The sequence below is a fragment of the Haplochromis burtoni genome, unplaced genomic scaffold (genome assembly GCF_018398535.1).
Source record: "Haplochromis burtoni strain Fernald_Lab_line unplaced genomic scaffold, NCSU_Asbu1 Contig_8, whole genome shotgun sequence".
In the NCBI taxonomy this organism is placed as follows: domain Eukaryota; kingdom Metazoa; phylum Chordata; class Actinopteri; order Cichliformes; family Cichlidae; genus Haplochromis; species Haplochromis burtoni.
Genome location: NW_024582369.1, coordinates 1,604,839 through 1,623,213, shown reverse-complemented (window position 1 = coordinate 1,623,213; position 18,375 = coordinate 1,604,839). Strand labels below are relative to the sequence as shown.

The following is an 18,375-nucleotide window of genomic DNA, read 5'->3' as shown; positions in this document are numbered from 1 at the left end:
CATGTATACACCACATCCTCCCCCCCCCCCTCTCATTAACTTCCATTAAAATTGATCAAGCTGACTGAGATAACACACTTTTATGCACGGGCGGGTATTCTGACAATCCTGTATGGTGGGACTGCTTTTCAGATGAATTGCAAAGATTACGTCATTAAAACTTTCCCACCCCACATGAAGCCTACTCAGCAAAGGCAGAAGGATGACCGTCATGGAAAGTGCAACTTATTTTGTAAACAGATGACAGCATAGTGGATGAAAAACAGCTGAGAAGAACTACATCTGGCATTGATATCAAGTGTCAATTCAGCCTAAACCTGATCGTAACTTTCAAAATAAAATCAAAGTGGAACTTCCTGCTTAAATAAAAGCAAAAAACATGATTTAGAGATTTGTTAGTTGGGCCTTTTGCACTTGAGTTAAAATGACAGCCTTTGTGTGAACCAGAGCATCAGAAGCATTCAGTAGAGATATTAAGGTGGAATTGGTCACAACCTGAAGTTGTATGCACTTGGCTTATTTCAACAGTGGAAATAATCCACTTACACCCACTCTGTACTTTTTAGGTGATTAACAGAACAGTGCTTTTGACATGGTCATTATTGGCATGTATTAGCAGTTATGTATATATAAAAGCAGTTGCAGCGTGTCACACTGTCATTAAGGGCCCATTTGCAGATGTTGCCCCCCCAACACACTTCAGCTCATTTGCACCTGTGAAAGAAACCCTAAAGCAAAACACTCCCAGGCGTTGCCATGATCCGTCCCCTTCCTCCTGGTTCTCACAAACTTGTCCAGCTGCCTGAGAGAATGGCTATGTTGTGTTTGCAAAGAAAGGGACAAACTCAGAGGTCTTTGCTTACATTTTGTCTCCGTCGATGGAGATAGTTTTACATCCGCAATCACCCACTTTGGCTTGGATACGCTCACTTGGTAAGCTTAAGAATTAGGAAGAGTGTGTGTTTGTTACATTTCGACAGCATTTTTATTCACACAGTGACTTGTGATGGCCTCACGGGCTTCTGTTTCTGGGACTGGACTAGTGGGACAGAAAAGATGTGAACGCTTTATCAGCAGATATGACTGAGAGAAGGGTTTTGGATAATGAAAAGTGCCTCTCCCTGACCTTGTTAATTAATGTGCTTTCAATCTAAACAGTGGTGTATTTTGTGTAACCTCAAAGCCTCTTTGTTAATAGTAAGCTTCCAAAGTGCCCAGCAATGTGGCCTGTTTGGTATCGGTGTCTTTGTCATATTTTATTTTTTTCGAGGAAGGATTTTTACAGTTAGGTAAGCGGTTTAATGGAATCAGTTGCCAGTAGTTACAAGTTTTTTGAGTTGGTATCGACTGATTAGCGATTCCCTCCAACTTGTCCCAGTAAGCTTCTCCCTCCCCCTCTTGACTCGTGAGGCCTACTGTATGTGTGTGATGTCACAGATAAGTGTCATGTTGATTGAAGGCTGTTAAGTCTGCCACCTTCATGCAAAACACTTAAGCCTCCTTCCCCTTCCTTTTCATCTGCAAATACAATGAAACACTTTGAATAGTCAGTACTTGGGGACATTTTTCCACCACTTCTTTATTACTTTATTCTTTATTTACTTTTTTTTAAGTTGGCCAACAATGCTGCTCTTTGGAAGACTTGCAGGGCCACACATGTTTCGGTTCTTAGTTCATTATTATTTTCGCTGTCCTTCATTTTTATGTCAGATTTCACGGAGAGGTTTTTTGTTATATCATGCAGAGGGAACTATATCGATCCTTAATCTGCTTTGTTTATCTCTGCAGCGGTGTCTAACCTGGATGAGGAGAGCAAGTGGACGGTTCACTACACAGCTCCGTGGCACCAGCAGGAGAACGTCTTCCTACCGGGAAGCAGGCCGCCCTGCGTAGAAGACCTCCACCGCCAGGCCAAAGTCAACCTCAAAACTGCCCTGCGAGGTAAAGACAAATCAAAATAGAGCACGTTATACACCACACACCGGAGCAACATATGAAGGAATTAGTTTTAGATGGGATGATAGATAAAATTGCCAAAATGTTAGATATGTAAATAAAATATCTAAGTAAGAAGAAATGTACATGGCATATATTTACACAAATAGCAAAGGGAAAATGCTGAATGTGAGCCAAACCAGTTACAAACTGTTGAATCTCACTCATGGGACTGTTGGTAGGTGGCGTCACTTTTATCGGAGTAAGCTCGTGACACTGGTACATTTGCCTGTAACTCAAAAAAAGATGTCCCGACTTGTGAGTTGTGTTCAACTGACATCGCAGACTTGTTTGTCCCGCTCAGTGGGGGAAGAGGCTCAGGCTTTGCTGACAAACAGAAACTCACAGCAGAGTGACAACTTGTTCAACTGGTCACAACTTTCCCAGGAACAGGAAGTGGGAATACCAGCACCTGTTCCTGGGAAAGCTGCCCCTCAACCATTTCGCAGATAACAGTTTGGGGAAAAAAAATCACATATTTCCGAGTTTCTGTGTAGGACTGAGTGTATGACTGTACTACATTTGTTTGCATGCTCACCAGGGCCGGCCTTGTGTGTCAGCTGATTAGACACAGAGATAAAAGGCAGAAAGAGAGATAAACTGGAAAGTGTTTGAAAGCTGATGCTTACTGTTAGTGGGTTAATCACCGGTTCTAATGCACACACCCTGTTTTGTCTTCTGTCTTTTCCAATTTTCAAACCCCTGAACTGTTGCTGTTCTTAAAACACCACCTGGTAGGTGGGATTAATTCAGCCCCCCTCCCTCTCATCCTGTCACCAACCTATCAACCTGACAACACCACGTATCCCCGGGGGTCCTAACGACAAGACAACAGGTGTCCAGTGAGCGAGCACCTGTGGTGTCTGTTTAAGCCTCAGTGCGCTTTACAAGCAGAGAACGTTTACTGTTTTAGATTTTATCCTTGTTGGAGAGCGGAGCTTACCCGACTTTCAGTGAGCTTTGACTTTTTTTTTCTTTTTTCTTTTAGTACTGTACTTTATATGTGATCTTTTTTTTATTTAATGAGGCTTGTGCCATTATCTCACAGGGCAATAATCAATCAGTCTGTGATATAGATTATAGACGTCTAATTAGGGGAATGCAAATGTCTATTGATAAGTCTTTACGGGCTGATCTTCGCGCTGTACATCTCAGCCAACAGAGGAAACGTATGTTAGTGCAGCCATGTTTCTAACCTGAAACTATTTATTTATATTTTACTGTAAACCCATATTCAGAAACATTTCTAAAGTCCATAGTGACAAAAACTTGCCGATAGGAACTTTCAGTCCATATGGCCATGGGGGACGTCTTCATCATGAGGACAAGCTGTAAAACAGCTAAAAGTCCAACATTTATTTACATTATTTTCCAAAGCCATCCAGTGGGCCAGATGGAGTCTTTGCCAGGCCGATTCAGGCCCCCTGACCTTATATTTGACACTCCTGGTGTAGTGTATATGGCATTCACTTTATAAAAGTTGTTGGGGTTTCATAAGAAATTATATATTATTATTTCGTAAGGAAGGTAAGGTAGTGTAAAACTCAATAGCAAATAAATCACAAAAGTAAACGTTACGCTCACAACACTAACAGTTTAGAAGTTTTATGTGGAGGTGAAACGAGGATCAGTCCCTGGGTATTGTAATCATATATACTACACAGTGCCACGAGGCTGATTTATTCTTTGCAAAGCCTAATAATCGATATCCAGTCGGATAGAAATGTGCGTCCCCTCTTTGTCCTTCTAAAACTCTCACATGGGCTTCAGCGTGTGTTTAGTGGATTATTGAAAATGTGCCAGCAGGCTGAAATACATTTTTAAAGTTGCATAACACGGTATTGAGTGATAACTGCAGGATCCATTTTGTTTGCCAGTGTTTACGATGAAATGAAAGAAAAATAATGTTTAAATACTTTCCCCCTGCATCCAAAAAAGTCAGTCATATCATAGTCATGCACCATCATCAGTACCTACTCCAGAATCAACGTCATCAGTTCCCTGCAGCTGTCACAGCTTTACATGTAGCCCTGACAGTTGCACCTTTGTGTTTTTTATCCTCTATTTCAATTTATATCAGCTTCAGATTGGGACACATTAATGGTGAAACCAGTGGGACGAATGCAGTCTTTAGGTTTTTTCTTTGTACATCTGTACCTGCATCTAGCCCATTCACATGAAAACAATATAACACCTTTACCTGGCACAAATTAAAGTCCGCAGGTCAAAGGTCAGGGTCACTAAGACCTAATGAAAAACACATTTTTAATAGAAGATTTCCTTCACTGTTAAAAGTATCTGAGAGACTCATCTAGTTTCTGCTTTTCTTTTCATATCACTTACTTATCCTGCCCCCACCCCTATCAGTTCTGCCTAGCAACAAGCCACACTTAGCTCATCAGAGCTTATTTATTTCATTTACCGTCCCCAATCATGCAACACCAATCATCTGAGCAGTTCCACTTCCCGCCATCGTCCTCATTATCATTGCTTTCTGAGTCCCATCTTCCACCGTTTCACCGCATCAACTTGTTGTTACAGTATCCACGCACGCAAGCCCCATCAGGATCCATTTACTGACAGCATTATACATGCATCAGTGTGCCTCTGTGTGGAGATGGGCTGTAATTAGCAGTGGAAATAAACAGGATGTAAAAGGGATCAGGAGCAGCATGTTTTAGGTGGCGGGCTAACAGTGATGTGAGCACGCACGCATGTTTAATTCACCAAAAGGGAGTTTGATCCTGCGAAACACACTGAATAAATATCCAAGATGAAAGATTAAAATAATCAGTCATTTATAGAAGGGTTTTTACATTTGAATCGATCAGGATTACTTCACAGAGAAAGATGAGATGTCAAAAAAGAAACGCGCTTATTTTAAAGTGCCGTTAATTTTAGGGAGAAGCGTAGAAGTTGGATTTTGTGTTTATTTTAAATAAGGTTGCAACCTCATAGTGTGTTTGATCATTTCATCCTTCATCAGTAAAAGCATGAACAACTCTTGAGGCTTTTTCCTGAGGATGTTTAAGAAGTATGTGAATTTAATTGCCTCCTAAAGACCAAACAAAGGATGCATTAGTAGATATTTGCAGAGGGAGAGGAAGAGGGAGATGATGTGCTAGATTCCCCCCTGAGAGGAAAAGGGGGAGGATGAGAGAGCGAGAGAGAGGGACGCTTCTGCCATCTGTGTGTGACAGACTGAAGCTGATACCCCCCTCCTCTGGTTACACACACGCACACACTTGCCGTCTTATCTCACTTTGACGTACATACATCACAACCTCATCACGGCAGGTGGTGACGAGAAGAGGTGTGAGGCACGCTTGGCAGAGTCCAGCAGGGAACTTAGCCCACACACACACACACACACACACACACACACACACACACACACACACACACACACACACACACACACACACACACACACACACAGACAGCAAATGGTTTATTCTACAGTACACATTTGATAATACAACACTATGTTTATGTCCCATAAATATTTCACACATTCTTCTTATCGTTGTGTTATGGGATGAAAGTTTGAATATTTAATAGCATCTGTTTGGATTATTTGGTAGTATATTCATGGAAATGAGTGAAGCAAAGCTTTGTATTGAGTGTATTTAAATAGTGCGAAATAAAATGTCGCTTTCATTATGTGAAAATTGCACCTTTCAGCAGGATCAGAAAGTTCTCATCAAAGGCCACCAAAGCAAATAAGTTTAAGACCTGTTTCTCTGTCTCTTTCTTTGTTCTTCAGAATGTGACAAGTTGAGGAAAGATGGTTTCCGGAGCTCCCAGTACTACTCTCAGGGTCCCACCTTCTCTGACCCCATTCAGTCCACCAGCAGCCTGCAGGATGACGGGGATGATGAAAATGATAAGAAGGTATACATAATCACAGTATGCATGTATACCCACCTAATTTAATGTATGCTTTCAAATGTAGCAGGTACAACAGGCTCTGCATTCTATTTGCATACAGGTGCAGAACACGTGCACAATAATTTAAATGGTGTTAGGCTCCCCTCTAGTGGCTGGAAAAAGAAGTGCTACATTTTATCCAAGTTTCAGTCTTGTCACATTGTGTAGCTTTCGGTCTTTCCATTTTTCTGTCTAATTTCTCATTTTCTGTCTAATTTCTCAAATAAGGTGAGCGTGATCAGTACTGGGAAAAAGTCTTGAGCCATCCATCATTTCTTTTTTTTTTTGTCTAAGGCGCCAGACTTTCTTGTAATTTTTTTGAAGTGGTCTTGAGCAATAGTTCTCCAGGTTTTCTGAAGGTCTTGCAAAGGTTTTCTCAGGAAATTGGCTGCTTTTTTACTTGTTTTCATTCCAGCCCAGTCACTCTGACCTGTGAATCATTCACGCATTTAAAAAGACACCAAGCCTGTGTTCACATAACAGAGAACTTTGCTAATACATAAATACATAATTATTTCAAAGTCTTTTGTTGAATCTATGAAAAATATGAAAGATAACACAGAGATAAAGTACTTGGCATATTTCACCATGGTGTGAGGATACTGGAGAAGTAGAAGTGGCAGAAAAAGTGAATTTACAGCAGATGAACAAAATCTGAAAGTCATGTCATGAGCCCAGACCTCAGTATTATTGAAACAGTGTGGGATCATCTTGATATTTTTCCCAGAAAAAATGTAACTAAGCAAGGGGTTCCTCCAAACATTTGCAGACCATTGTAGAAGAAATGCACACTTGTTGACCACAGTTGTGGGGTCTGTGATTTTTCTGATGTCTATAAACACTTCAAGAAAGAAACTAAAGAAGAGAAACAGAAATTTGAGGCAGAAATAAAGACGGGTAGAAAAAAATTGACAAGAAAATGAATCCGAGACAAAAACTATTATTTCTTGCTCTTTTCATCTGACAGACAATTTGTGTCAAGTGAAGCGTAAATGGTCAGAAAGCTGCATATTCCTCATCTCCTCGTTTTTATTTCGAACACACACACAGTGTGATGTGAAGGGCACTCGAAAGGGTTAGTGGGTCTTTCACTGTGTTGTCCCTTGGAGCCCCTCGGTTTCATCCTCGCTTTGACCCCTGACTTCCATGTTGTCTTTCTAAACTGTCGCCTCCCATCTCTTGTTTGTCCTCCTGTTTTCTGCACGCTCACCCCATCTCTTCAGCTCAAGCCAATCCCCCTCTGCCCTGCCTTCCTTGCCCCTTCTTCCACTGTTCTGCTGTTTGTCCCCCTCCTGCTCTCTTCCCCATCACTTCCTGTTGTACTGAGACCGCTGAGCCTAACTTTGCCTGACAGCAGCTTCTAAAGAAGAAACAGGGCTCCCGCTTGAGCCACAGCTATGCAAAGTAATAAGCCATGCTTGAAACCAAACTATTGCTGAGATGTTTTTATATACATCCCCTCTCTTCACCTCCCCTTTTTGCTGCCCCCCATATTTACCCATCCATCCGTGCATTGTTTGTATGAATGCACTCTCAGTCAGGGGATAGGAAAAGTTTGAGTGATGCAGTAGTAATTGGTGGCAATCATCTGGATTTTGTAACTACCTATAATTACTACAATTTAGAATCATTTGGATTTTCTTTGCTCTGAATGGAAACAAATGGCACTCACATCAACCTAAACAACATTGCTGCCATGCTCTGGACTAACTGCTCAACTTCAAGCCTGGACGCTGGGGTAAAGCACCGCTGTCTGTTGCTTTCTGCCGTAAATTCACAATCCAGGGCCCTTAGCATGTCAGCACAGTTTACTGCATGAGTGATTCTCTCTCTGTGTCTCTCCCCACTGTTGCTCTGTAGCTTTTATCCTCCCATCTCCAACTGCTCTGTCAGTTCTCTGTGGCGGGTGTTTATTTGTGTGATTGTGTGTGCATGGTTGACCGTTTCCATTGGATAGGATGTTTACGGGGCCGCAAGCTTCTAAAGGTCACAGCAGTGTAATATATTAAAGTTTGTTCAGCTCATATTGGCACAATCTGTCATTTATGGTTCTGACTAGTAAATCCTATGATATTTATTTCCACCCACCTTTTATACCGTTATATAGACATTTATTCTTAGTAATAACTTTTATGCTTCGATCTGATGCTATTTTTATGTATTGCCTTTCATTGTGTCGCATCATGTTACCTCTTTCCTTGTTTCTTTCCTTTCCTCTCTTTCTAGTATTTCTTTCTTCAGCTTTACCCCCTCATTAACATGTTATCTTTCTCTCAATCAGTCCACCGCTTCATCGCTGGAGGATGACAAATCTCAGCTCTCCATGAGGTCTCAGACGCCACAGGGCATGGGCGAAGGAGGGGAGGGGTCCGACCCTGACAGACAGGTGGTATGGAACAAGGCTGCCCTCCTCCCCACCCCAGAGGAGAAGATGAGGCGGGCAGCTCAGGCCGTACCCACAGACATAGTTGCCATCAATGTCACAGGTATGTCACACCTCATGACTTCATTCAGTCCGTCTCTCAACTGCTAGCAAGTAGCAACCATTCTTCATCGCCAGGTTGAGAACCAATGTCCCGATCCACCCGTAGCTCCATTTTTGTACAGTTTAATCGGCCTCATTCGTCCCTGGTGTCTCTTATTTTGCATTACCATCTCAAGGACAGGCCTTTTGCTATTAAGGGAAATTTCTGACTTTTTTAGCAGTTTGATTGAGGTATCCGATGATAAAGAGAGTGTCAGCATGCTGACATGTCATGAGAAATTTGCATTTCAGTTTATTAGTTTAATTAGTTTTCACTGTTTCTGTTTACAAAAAAGAAAAAAAAGTCACACATTTCCTTTAATCAACCTTCTGTGAATGAGTGATTGCAGAATAATAGAGAACTGTATCCAGTCATCCACAGATGGGGGCAAACTTGCACGTGGCACTCAACCATGTCTTCCTCCTCTATGTTACCTTCACTCCTCTCATCATGCCTCTTGCAGACTGACCTTTGCCTTCCTTTATGCATGCGTGAGCGTGTGTTTATGCCTGAAAGTCCTTTGACAGCTTATGCCAGGGTCAAGGCTTTTCATCGTCTTTGTGTCAGATCACTGGCCGTTTGACAGATGAACACTCGTACACAGCAAATTTGTGTCAACTCAGTTCCCCTGTTAGCGCGCCACATCTTTCAAGGTTTTCCGCCACTCATAGGTACACTTATCTTAAGATTTGTTCATGAGATTCTTTTGGAAGGAGTCCAGCGGTGGGATGGACTCGCAGAACTCTCAGTTCAGCATCAACATCTATATTTTATTGTCACAGTTAATATATCTGCAATCTACAGCCTTTTGACACTAAATAGCATTTAACGTGGTCCCTCGCCACACAAATCAGTGTTGTCACTTCAAATTAGTGGGGAAAAAAGGAGTAAAACACCCACCGAGAGATCAGGGGCTTTGCCACTTTGGGAGGAATTTGTGATCGCAGCTATCCGCCCTTATATCGGTTTCTATTTCCCTGACGCCTGCAGGCTGTCACCAGCTAGTGAGATAGCAGAAAGAGCAGCAGTTCATAGCGACATATCACTCTTCCTTCAGGGAAACCGGACTCAGAGCGAGGAGATTATTGAGAAGCAGTTCATGTTTGCATGAGTACGTGTGTGAGTTTGAAAGCACCTTTCATCCCATATCTGTCCTTTCGCATGTTGAGCTTTGTGGTAAGAGCATGTACTTCTCATCTCACACATCTTACATCAATGTATGTTTATACCCCGTAATGGAAGTTTGCATAAAGGCCAGCCAAGGTTTTCTTTGTCAGACCCCTTCCTTTTGTTTTTGATTGGCATCGCAACCATTTTCTCTCCGTGGGTTGTAAAAGACACTTTGGCTGGTTGGTGAAAAAGTTCAGTTCACCCAAATAACACAATGCATTTTCTCAATTAGGCTAAACTTTCTCGTGTTGAAGAGGAAGATTCACATGCTTGCTGCACAACATGTTTTTGTGGATCGCTCTTATCCCACCACTGAGCATAATCATACTTAACTAGAAAGTGTTAAACCTTTCTATTTGAATCCAGCTTTAGTTCAGAAAAATGCAGACTTTTTTTCAAGTCCAGTTAGTAGTTTGGATATGTTGGATATCCAGACATAAGAACGATTTTAGGTATTTAATATTTAGCATTTCTCAGGAATTGAATCAGAAGAATCAGAATCAAATAACTTGTTAATCCCAGAGGAAATTTTGCTCACATTTGCTACAAGACAGTAACTAACCAATTAAAGTACGAATTAAATGATATAATATTAATACAAAATATAACATAATGTCTCTAATAAATAAATATGAAAATAAATAAAGTTAAAATTCAGGTGCCTCTCTTATCATATTAACTTGATAAGGGGAATAGGTGTTGTAGTCTGTACTTACACTTGTGACGTCTCCTGTCATATTTTGCTATATTCTCATTTATTATTTGTTTAGAACAGTCTCCAGTTCCACACCAGGGGTTTCCAGTATGTGATTTTGCACCTTAATATAAATATAACAGAAATCCTCAAAGACACTCTTGAGTAATATCATCCTTTTTAAAAATAAGCAAAGCATTCATCCTTAAAAATAAATAAAAACTAAAATCTTAAGTTTTTAGAAGCACAAATCAGTTTGAGACTTAAAATAAAAGCAAGGAAAGAAAATGCTGATTTGTAATTTGGTTGAACTGACCTTAATATTTCCTGCCCTGTTGACGTTGCATGTCCAACTTGGAAAAAACAAAAACCCTCCGCATGTCTGTTGAGTTTGTTCCTTCTGACTAACCGACTGCTGTTTGCCTGTTTGTCCGCCTGCCTTGCTCTCGCCCTCCCGGCTACCAGGGGCAGTGTTTGACCGACAGGCGAGCATCCGGCGCTCCCTCATTAACACTGACACCGTGTCCCGCCGGCCCAAGAAGGTCAAACGCAGAAAGACTATATCAGGGCTGCCTGACAACATCAACCTGGAGCTAGGTATGGATCACTGTGGAGCTACATGTTGCCCTCTGCTGTCCACAGACCTGTCCCAACACGCTAGACAAGCATCTCTTCTTCCTTTCTTTACTGCCAGCAACCTTGTTCTCTATAGGTTTATGCTTTTATCACACATAACTGTGTACAGTTAGAAACTTGGCGAGCCCAGGAGGGTCAGACTGACTCAAGTGAGCTCACAGTGTTGGATAAAGGATGTGCAGCTGCTACAGCTGATGTCTACATTATCATTTGTCCTCATTCACTCTCCTCCACCCGAGGATCTGCAGCCAAGAACAAGTTATGAAATCATTTTTTGTAGTCCTGTTGTTTTTCTTGTCTTTTTGTTATACTGCTTAAAAAACTTCTAACATAACAGCAGAGTTTGCCAGTTCTGTCATATGGTAGAAGGTAACGTCAGACTTTGCTTCTGATTGGTTGATCATTTGGATCAACTTTCTGAAGTCCTTTTGTCTGTGATGTGTGTATATCTCTGTATATATCTGTATAGTGTATGCTGGTAGCATAAGATTATTAATAAACTATCTATGAGACAACAAGCCCTGATCTCAGGTCGATAAGCCACCTTCACATGCTCTTTCTGAGCATTATCATCCTGTCCTACATTAGAAATGTAAAGATGCTGAGGTCCCCTCAGAGTTACTCAGCTGAGCCCAGTGTTAAGCGAGTACTAAGCTCACTAATCTGACACCGTGTTCTGCTGACAGCACCGCATGGCTAATGTTTATTTACACGTCATTGAGCTTCGGGATGACAGCACCATTTAAGGGAAATGTCATTGCTCTGCGATAACATCGCCCAGGCTGATAGGAAAAGAGCTTTAAAGTCTGGTTAGTGCCCAGCTGACAACACCCTCTGAATGTCATGATTACTGGGCCGGGATAATTGTCCCAGTGCTCCATCCCTCCCCTCTCCTTGCACCAGAGCTGCCTGCAAAGTAGACCTGCAGCTTAATCTATCGCAGCAGCAACAGCCGAGCTGTCAGTCCAGCTTTTAGCAAAGGAGGAGGAGAGTGTATGTGTGGTTCAGAGCGAATGGAGAGAGAGAGAGAGAAGAAAGGACGCAAGAGTGTGTATGTTTTGGAAGACGAGCATCAACAGTAGAAGCCACCACAGATGGGAGACACAGTAGACATCCTCTCTCGTTTTACGACTCAATCTTCAAACTGTTTGTTTATTAGCTGGTATGTTCAGTGTGCATCTTTCTGTTATGTGCATTTTATGTTTGTCCTTGTGCATGACAGGGCTGGCTTGGCATGCACACGTGTCTTCTTGTATGTCTGTGTTCCTATTTGTGTTTTTTTGGGGGGGTTTTCTCTGCCTAATGCTTAACCAGCTGCCTGTCCTGGCACCCAAGGAGCTACTTCATTTTTCTATCTGATGTAGCCAGCGTAGGAGAAGCGTAGTAGCAGAGCCTCTATTCCTTCTCTCTGTCTCTCCTCATATCCTTTTCTCCATAATGAAGAAGACCAGAAGTTATTAACGTAAATCAGGTTACGCCAAATCAAATTAATTAGCTTCCATGTGACCACAGTTTATCTGACATTCCAGCCAGAAGAGCAGAAAGGTTTGTGGCTGAAGAAGTTATAGCAAGGGGGGGGGGTGAAGGTGGGGTAGCAGGAAGAGGAATCACATGTTGATATGTTTCTTTTTTCTTTTCTTTTTTTTGACAACAGCAAAAGGACACGGCGGAGATCTCCGGCCACATTCTATGTTCCTCCCTGGACAGTACTCCACACTTGGCCGTACTGGGAGTGTCAACTCAACTCTCCGACGTTCGGTGACCAGAGACTCGAGCTGTCAGACAGAAGAAGTAAAGATCGTGCCCCCGTCCATGAGAAGAATTCGAGCGCAGAGAGGACAGGGAATCGCTGCTCAGATGGCTGGCATATCCGCTTCCTCTTCAACAGGAAGTATATCCATCTCCAGCAGCAACAGCTCTGGAATACTGATGCTGCCGCAGCATTTTAGTGGAGACCCGTCGCGTTTTCACAGTCTGCCCCGACAGGGCGCAAGAGTGTCCCTCAGTGCCGATCCCATCTATAGCAGCACGCCCATCAAGTCAGAGGAACATCTGCAGAGGCAAATTGGAAAGCTTCAGGTCGACGATACTGTGGTACACATGAGAAACGCCCCGAGGACAGGAACTTTGCCCAGGCCCAAGTCCCAGGAGTTGAAGGGGACACTGTCCAGTGAGTGGGGCGGGGGTCCGGCATGTGTGGTTTCTCCTCATGCTGCTTATTCCACCTCGTTCATCCCCAATGCCACCATGTCCAGTTCTGCTGAGGTTATTACCCTTAACACCTCGAGCCAGCTCACCCAGTCCCCGGTCTCAGCTTACCCCGCAGCTCGAGCGCTCAGTCTGGCTTCCCCAACTAATGCTGACCTGCTGATCTCTAGTCCAGCAGCCTTCACCCACAGCTCCACCTGCCCTGCCTTGGCCACGTCTACTCCTACTCACACAGCACAGGATAGTGGCCTGAAAGTCAGAGCACCTGCCAGTGAGTCAGGTCACTCTGACAGTAGCACCCACAGCCACAGCACCTTGGCCCCCACTCCACCATCTTGTCTGCCGGAGGAGAACTGGATCTACGACACACCAGAAAACGTGGTGGCTCCACACCGCACTCTGACCTCCAGTTGCTCCACTCCAATCAACCAGCTCTATGGCAGCCTGGATCAGTCCTCTAGGACCACTACTGATTCCAGCTCTCTTTACTCCCAGGACAATGATGGATACTACACCTCTATGCACCTGGACTCAGGCCTGCGCTCGCGCAGTCACGGTAGCGGGCACGGGGTGGCAGCTGGCCGGGCCACCAGACACAGCATGTACGAGTGTCGCGAGATGGCCAATCAGGAGGACTCTGGAAGCCTGTACAGTGACCGCTCGCTGTCACGCAGCATCTCCCTACGCAAATCCAAGAAGCCTCCCCTGCCACCAGCTCGCACGGATTCTCTCAGACGCAAGCCAGCTGCAAAAATGCCCCCCGGAGGCGTTAGCGCCATCAACGGTGCTAACGGGGAAAGGGGTACGACACTTAATGAAACTCTAATTGCAAGCTTGCAGCAGAGCCTGCAGATGGGGTTGAGAGGAGGGAAGGGAAAGGGTGCGTCGCCATCATCAACCTCTCACAGCCCAAGCAGCGATTATGATGACCCTTGGGTCCTCAGGCCGCGCAGTCACAGCAGCATCAGTGCAGGCAGCTCCGCAGCATCACTAGCAGCTAACGCAAACTGCGGCGGCGTGTCTAGTGTGTACTCTCTATGCCATGTGACACCTGCCCACAGTGACACCAGCAGCCTGCGCTCTGACTACGCCGACTCTTGGGGCTACTACATGGACTACCCTCGTAACAACTCGGACCAGGGGGAGCAGACACCCCCAGCCCATGCCGCAGATAACATGTCAGCCGGCGTTCACCCAGGAGTCTTACAGAATGGAGGAGGGATTCACAAAAGTCAGATCCCTGGAGCTCCAGGTCAGGAGCGAGAGGTGTCGGCGAAGCCCAAAGCTTCAACCTCCTCACCAGACCGGGTGCATAGACTCACCTCGCCATCTAGTGGCTACTCCAGCCAGTCCAACACTCCCACAGCTGGAACCCCAGTGCCCGCCTTCGCCAGGTCCATGTCTCCCTCGGGCGGCCGGCCAAAACCCAAAGTCCCCGAGAGGAAGTCCTCTCTCCTCTCATCAGTTTCCATGTCCTCCTCTTCTACCTCCCTTTCCTCCAACACTTCAGACTCACTTAAGAGCAACGGTCCTCCTCCTCCACCACCACCACCTCTCCTCTTCTCCTCCTCCTCAACTCCCAACACCCCTCTCAGCCCACCTCCACCCTTCCCTCCCCCTCTACCGCCAAGCTCTAGCACAGCTTCCCTGACTCCTCCACCAGCTCCCCCATTGCCAACCACTCCCCAGGGAGGTTCTCTAAGCCTGAACTCTACTTGCTCCACCTCCCCGGAATTCCCTCCACCTCCATCCCCCGAGATGCTGATTCACCCGAGTTCATCTCCCAATGGGAGCTTCAGTCCCCCTCCTCCTCCACCACCCCCACCTCCTCCTCCTCCTCTGCCGGCTACTGTTACAGCTTCCTCCTCCCCATCTTTTAAGAAGGCACTAAATGATGCTCCTAAAGAAGCTCCTTCTAACAGTCCCACAAACTCACCTAAGCCCCTCATCACACCATTTGCACTTCAGAGCGTTCAGCTTCGTTCAGTCAAGCGACCAGAGAAGGAGATCACAGATGACAACAAAGCTGAGAAAACAGGGATGGACCTCCTTCAGGGGCTAAAGCCTCTGAGCCTGGATAGCTGTTACTCTCAGGAGCATCCCACTGTCTTACCCCTTTTGAACAGCTCTCTGGAAGCGGATTCCCATTATTCCTCACCATCGCCTGTGTCAAAGCTCCTGGAAGAGTTGTCACTGGATGATAGCATCACAGAGGACTCACCGGACATTGCCTTCGTAAATGGAAAAGCTGATGATGAGAGTTACACACTTGTGAATGGGAATGAAAAAGAGGAGGCACTAGCATTGCCCAGTCCCGCACAGAGCCACGAAAGCTCTCCCATCAAGCAGAAGGCCCCACCCCCAGCAGTCTCCAAGAAGCCCAAATTTTCCCTTGTCCCACCAGTAAGCCCCCAAACAATAAATAAACTGTTTCCATCTCAGCAGGAAGAGACGAACATCCCCCAAACAGAAGACCAAGTAGATTCTCCGCGAAGACAAACAAAAGAAGAGGTGAAAGAGGGGGACGGTGAGCATCAGGAGGAGAGAGAAGACACTTTAGAGCATTTAGCAGAGCGCAAAGGAGCATTCACTGAAACCCGATACGAGTCTTGTATCACTACATCTGTTAGCAAGGAGACGAGTAATGCCTCTGGGCTTTATACCAACGGAGAGGCTGATGAAGAAGAGGAAGAGGACTGTGATGGGACGAGCAGCACCACAGGGTCCATCAGCTCCAAGGACGACGAGGCAGGTGAGTCTGACTCGTAGTTTACTGAATATGTTTCCACAAAACAAACGCAGAAATGCAGAAACGGAAGCAGAAAGCCTTAATGTACTTATTTGCCAAAATCCTACGAGGTTAGAAGTGATCCAGCAGACTGAGGGTTGTGCAATGGGTTCCTTTGAGCTGCTGTAAAATTTATTTTGCCCCTAAGCAAGCGAGCTAAACTTGAAGGCAGAAGCTTTTAAAGGTTTGAAAAGTGTGAAAACGAAGCGGGAGCGACGGCTTATCACTGGGACAGCAGCTCTGCAGCCTCGTGCAATCATCCCGCTTACTCTTTATTCTACTCCTCCTTCTATATTTTGTATGCGGAGATCTCTTTTGGCTGCTGTCCCCCTTCTTTTTTTGTCGTCCCCCCCCCCCGCATTGCTGCACACGTACACACACCTCAGCCTCCGCTGTCTACTCGACTCCTCTCCACCATCCATCCTTCTCTTCTGTCCAAATATTCATTTTTGCCCCTCTGCCTTTTCTCTTGCTCTCTCTCTCTCTTTTTGTGTTAATCGCTCAGCCCGTGTTTTTCCTACTCAGCTGTCCTTCTGTCCCACTCCCTCTCTGAGTTAAGGGAAGGGGGGTAAGTATCCCAAAGGAGATGCTTTATGTGGTTAGAGGGACAGGGGGGAGGGGCCCGGTCGTATCGGAGGGGAGGGGAACGGATCTGGTAAGGGGATGAAGGGGAGGATGGGGAGAGCGTAAAGTGAGACTGCCTGCAGCGGCTCAGGCAGTCGAAGCTCAGACGTGAGCGCGGAGGTTAAGAGGAAGAGGAGGAGGAGGGGGAAAAAAAGCTAAACTAGAGGAAATGAAAGAAGAGGAAAATCTAGAGAGGGAAGAGAATGTAAGGAGACAGTTGGACATCTCCGTACGACTTCAGATTTCATAGGCGGCCAGGTTAATGCGACAGGATGGATGTAGGAGTGTGTGCTCCCTAAAAGTCTGCTCTCTCCTGACTGTGTTGGATGTAAATTGTATATCCCCCCTGACCTCAGGTGACGTCTTTGAATCCAGTACGGCCGAGTCGTCTCCAGCCCCGTCAGCAAACGGGGCGTCCGAGAAGAGCATGGTAACCCCGACTCCCACGCGACCCCGAACCACAGAGGACCTCTTCGCCGCCATTCACAGGTACGACGATGCACTCGTCTAATGTCCTTGTCGCCCTGCTCATTTTTAGAGCACCACAGCAACTTATTTTCTCCTCACCCACCTCGGCTCTGGATACATAATTTATTTCCCCGATCTAGTCCTGCTTCCTATTATTCCTACTTTTCTTTCCTCTCCACCTGCCCTCTCTGTCATTCCTGCTTTTCCAACATCCTCATAAACCACAGTGTCACCCTTGATTTGTGTTTTTCAGTCATCACCCACTCTCTGCCCTCCACCTCTCAGTCATAACTTTATCCAGCATCATCCCATACAGAAGAGTACACTTTTGTCAGAAAGCCGATCTCTGGCCAGTGAAGGGCTGTGAAGCATGAAGGCAACGGTTAATTTGTATACTAAGTGTTTGTGAGTGTAGTTAGATTACAATTGCTCATTTTTAGCAAGAAAAAAGAAAGAAGGGGAAAAAAAGGCTGTTGCTTCATCCATAATTTACTACTCGACACCCCCTGGTCCTAATCTGGGTTAGAGGCCACTGGAGACATTTCTCATTCTCCGTTTCTCCGTCTACACGCCGCTCCGCCGTCTCTGACATATACTGCATACGTGCTCTTGTGACTGAAGGCGGCACAGGCATAAATTTCTCATGCAGCCCGCCAGTTTGGGTTTCGCGGTCACGTGCAGCAGCAGCAGCAGCATTGGGGAGTTCTCTTAAGCGTCCCAGGATTTCATTTTGCTGTATTTATGGTCCCCACGTCACGTGTGCATGTATCATTTATTGCGCTGCCTAATTAAACGTGAATACTGTGTAAGCGTGTGTGCGTTTGTAGTCAAGGCAGCATTTGTTTACCACTCTCCTCCTCCTCCATCTATCGTACCCTCACAGCGTGGGAGATATAGAATACTTTTGCAGATTTGGGAAGTGATAACCGTTTCCCAGCGGTGCTGTTAAAACTAAAGAAGATCCCTCAAACAAAAGAATGAACTCGCACAAATTCAATCTGCAAAAAGTGCCCTAAACTGTAAATTCAATCGAGAACTGTTCAAGGGTGGAAGCACCGGGTATTAACTGTAACACCCCTGTAATACCACCTGCCCAGTTCTTTTTGTTTTTATTTTCCGTCAACCTCAACGTTCCCCCGTCCTTTCTCTCTCACTGTCTGTGAAATCAGAGTAATAAAAGCCTCGAGTTGAAATTCCTTCACAGCAGCGGCCGAAAACACAAGTTCGTTGTGAGAGAAATCCTCCAAACCGAATGTAATCCAGCCAGCAGAAAGAAATCGATCCATTGCAGCCATGCTTATATTGCCTCCTTGTTTACCTCTATAACTGGGATTGGC

At 45.1% G+C, this 18,375-nt stretch overlaps 1 protein-coding gene across 9 annotated transcripts in view; it reads left to right on the top strand.

The window, feature by feature from the left end:
- The window catches only part of nhsl1b (NHS-like 1b), a 99,742-nt gene that overhangs the window by 77,605 nt on the left and 3,762 nt on the right, over window positions 1–18,375 (top strand). For 7 of the 9 annotated variants that reach the window (XM_014338390.2, XM_014338401.2, XM_005914512.2 and 4 more), the window contains exons 2-7: window positions 1,789–1,941; window positions 5,762–5,889; window positions 8,207–8,411; window positions 10,780–10,911; window positions 12,605–15,910; window positions 16,927–17,059. In XM_014338390.2, coding sequence (XP_014193876.1) covers window positions 1,789–1,941; window positions 5,762–5,889; window positions 8,207–8,411; window positions 10,780–10,911; window positions 12,605–15,910; window positions 16,927–17,059 — 4,057 coding nt within the window. The remainder of the gene's footprint in view (window positions 1–1,788; window positions 1,942–5,761; window positions 5,890–8,206; window positions 8,412–10,779; window positions 10,912–12,604; window positions 15,911–16,926; window positions 17,060–18,375) is intronic. The other 2 variants (XM_014338411.2, XM_014338418.2) reach the window with 1 other exon arrangement.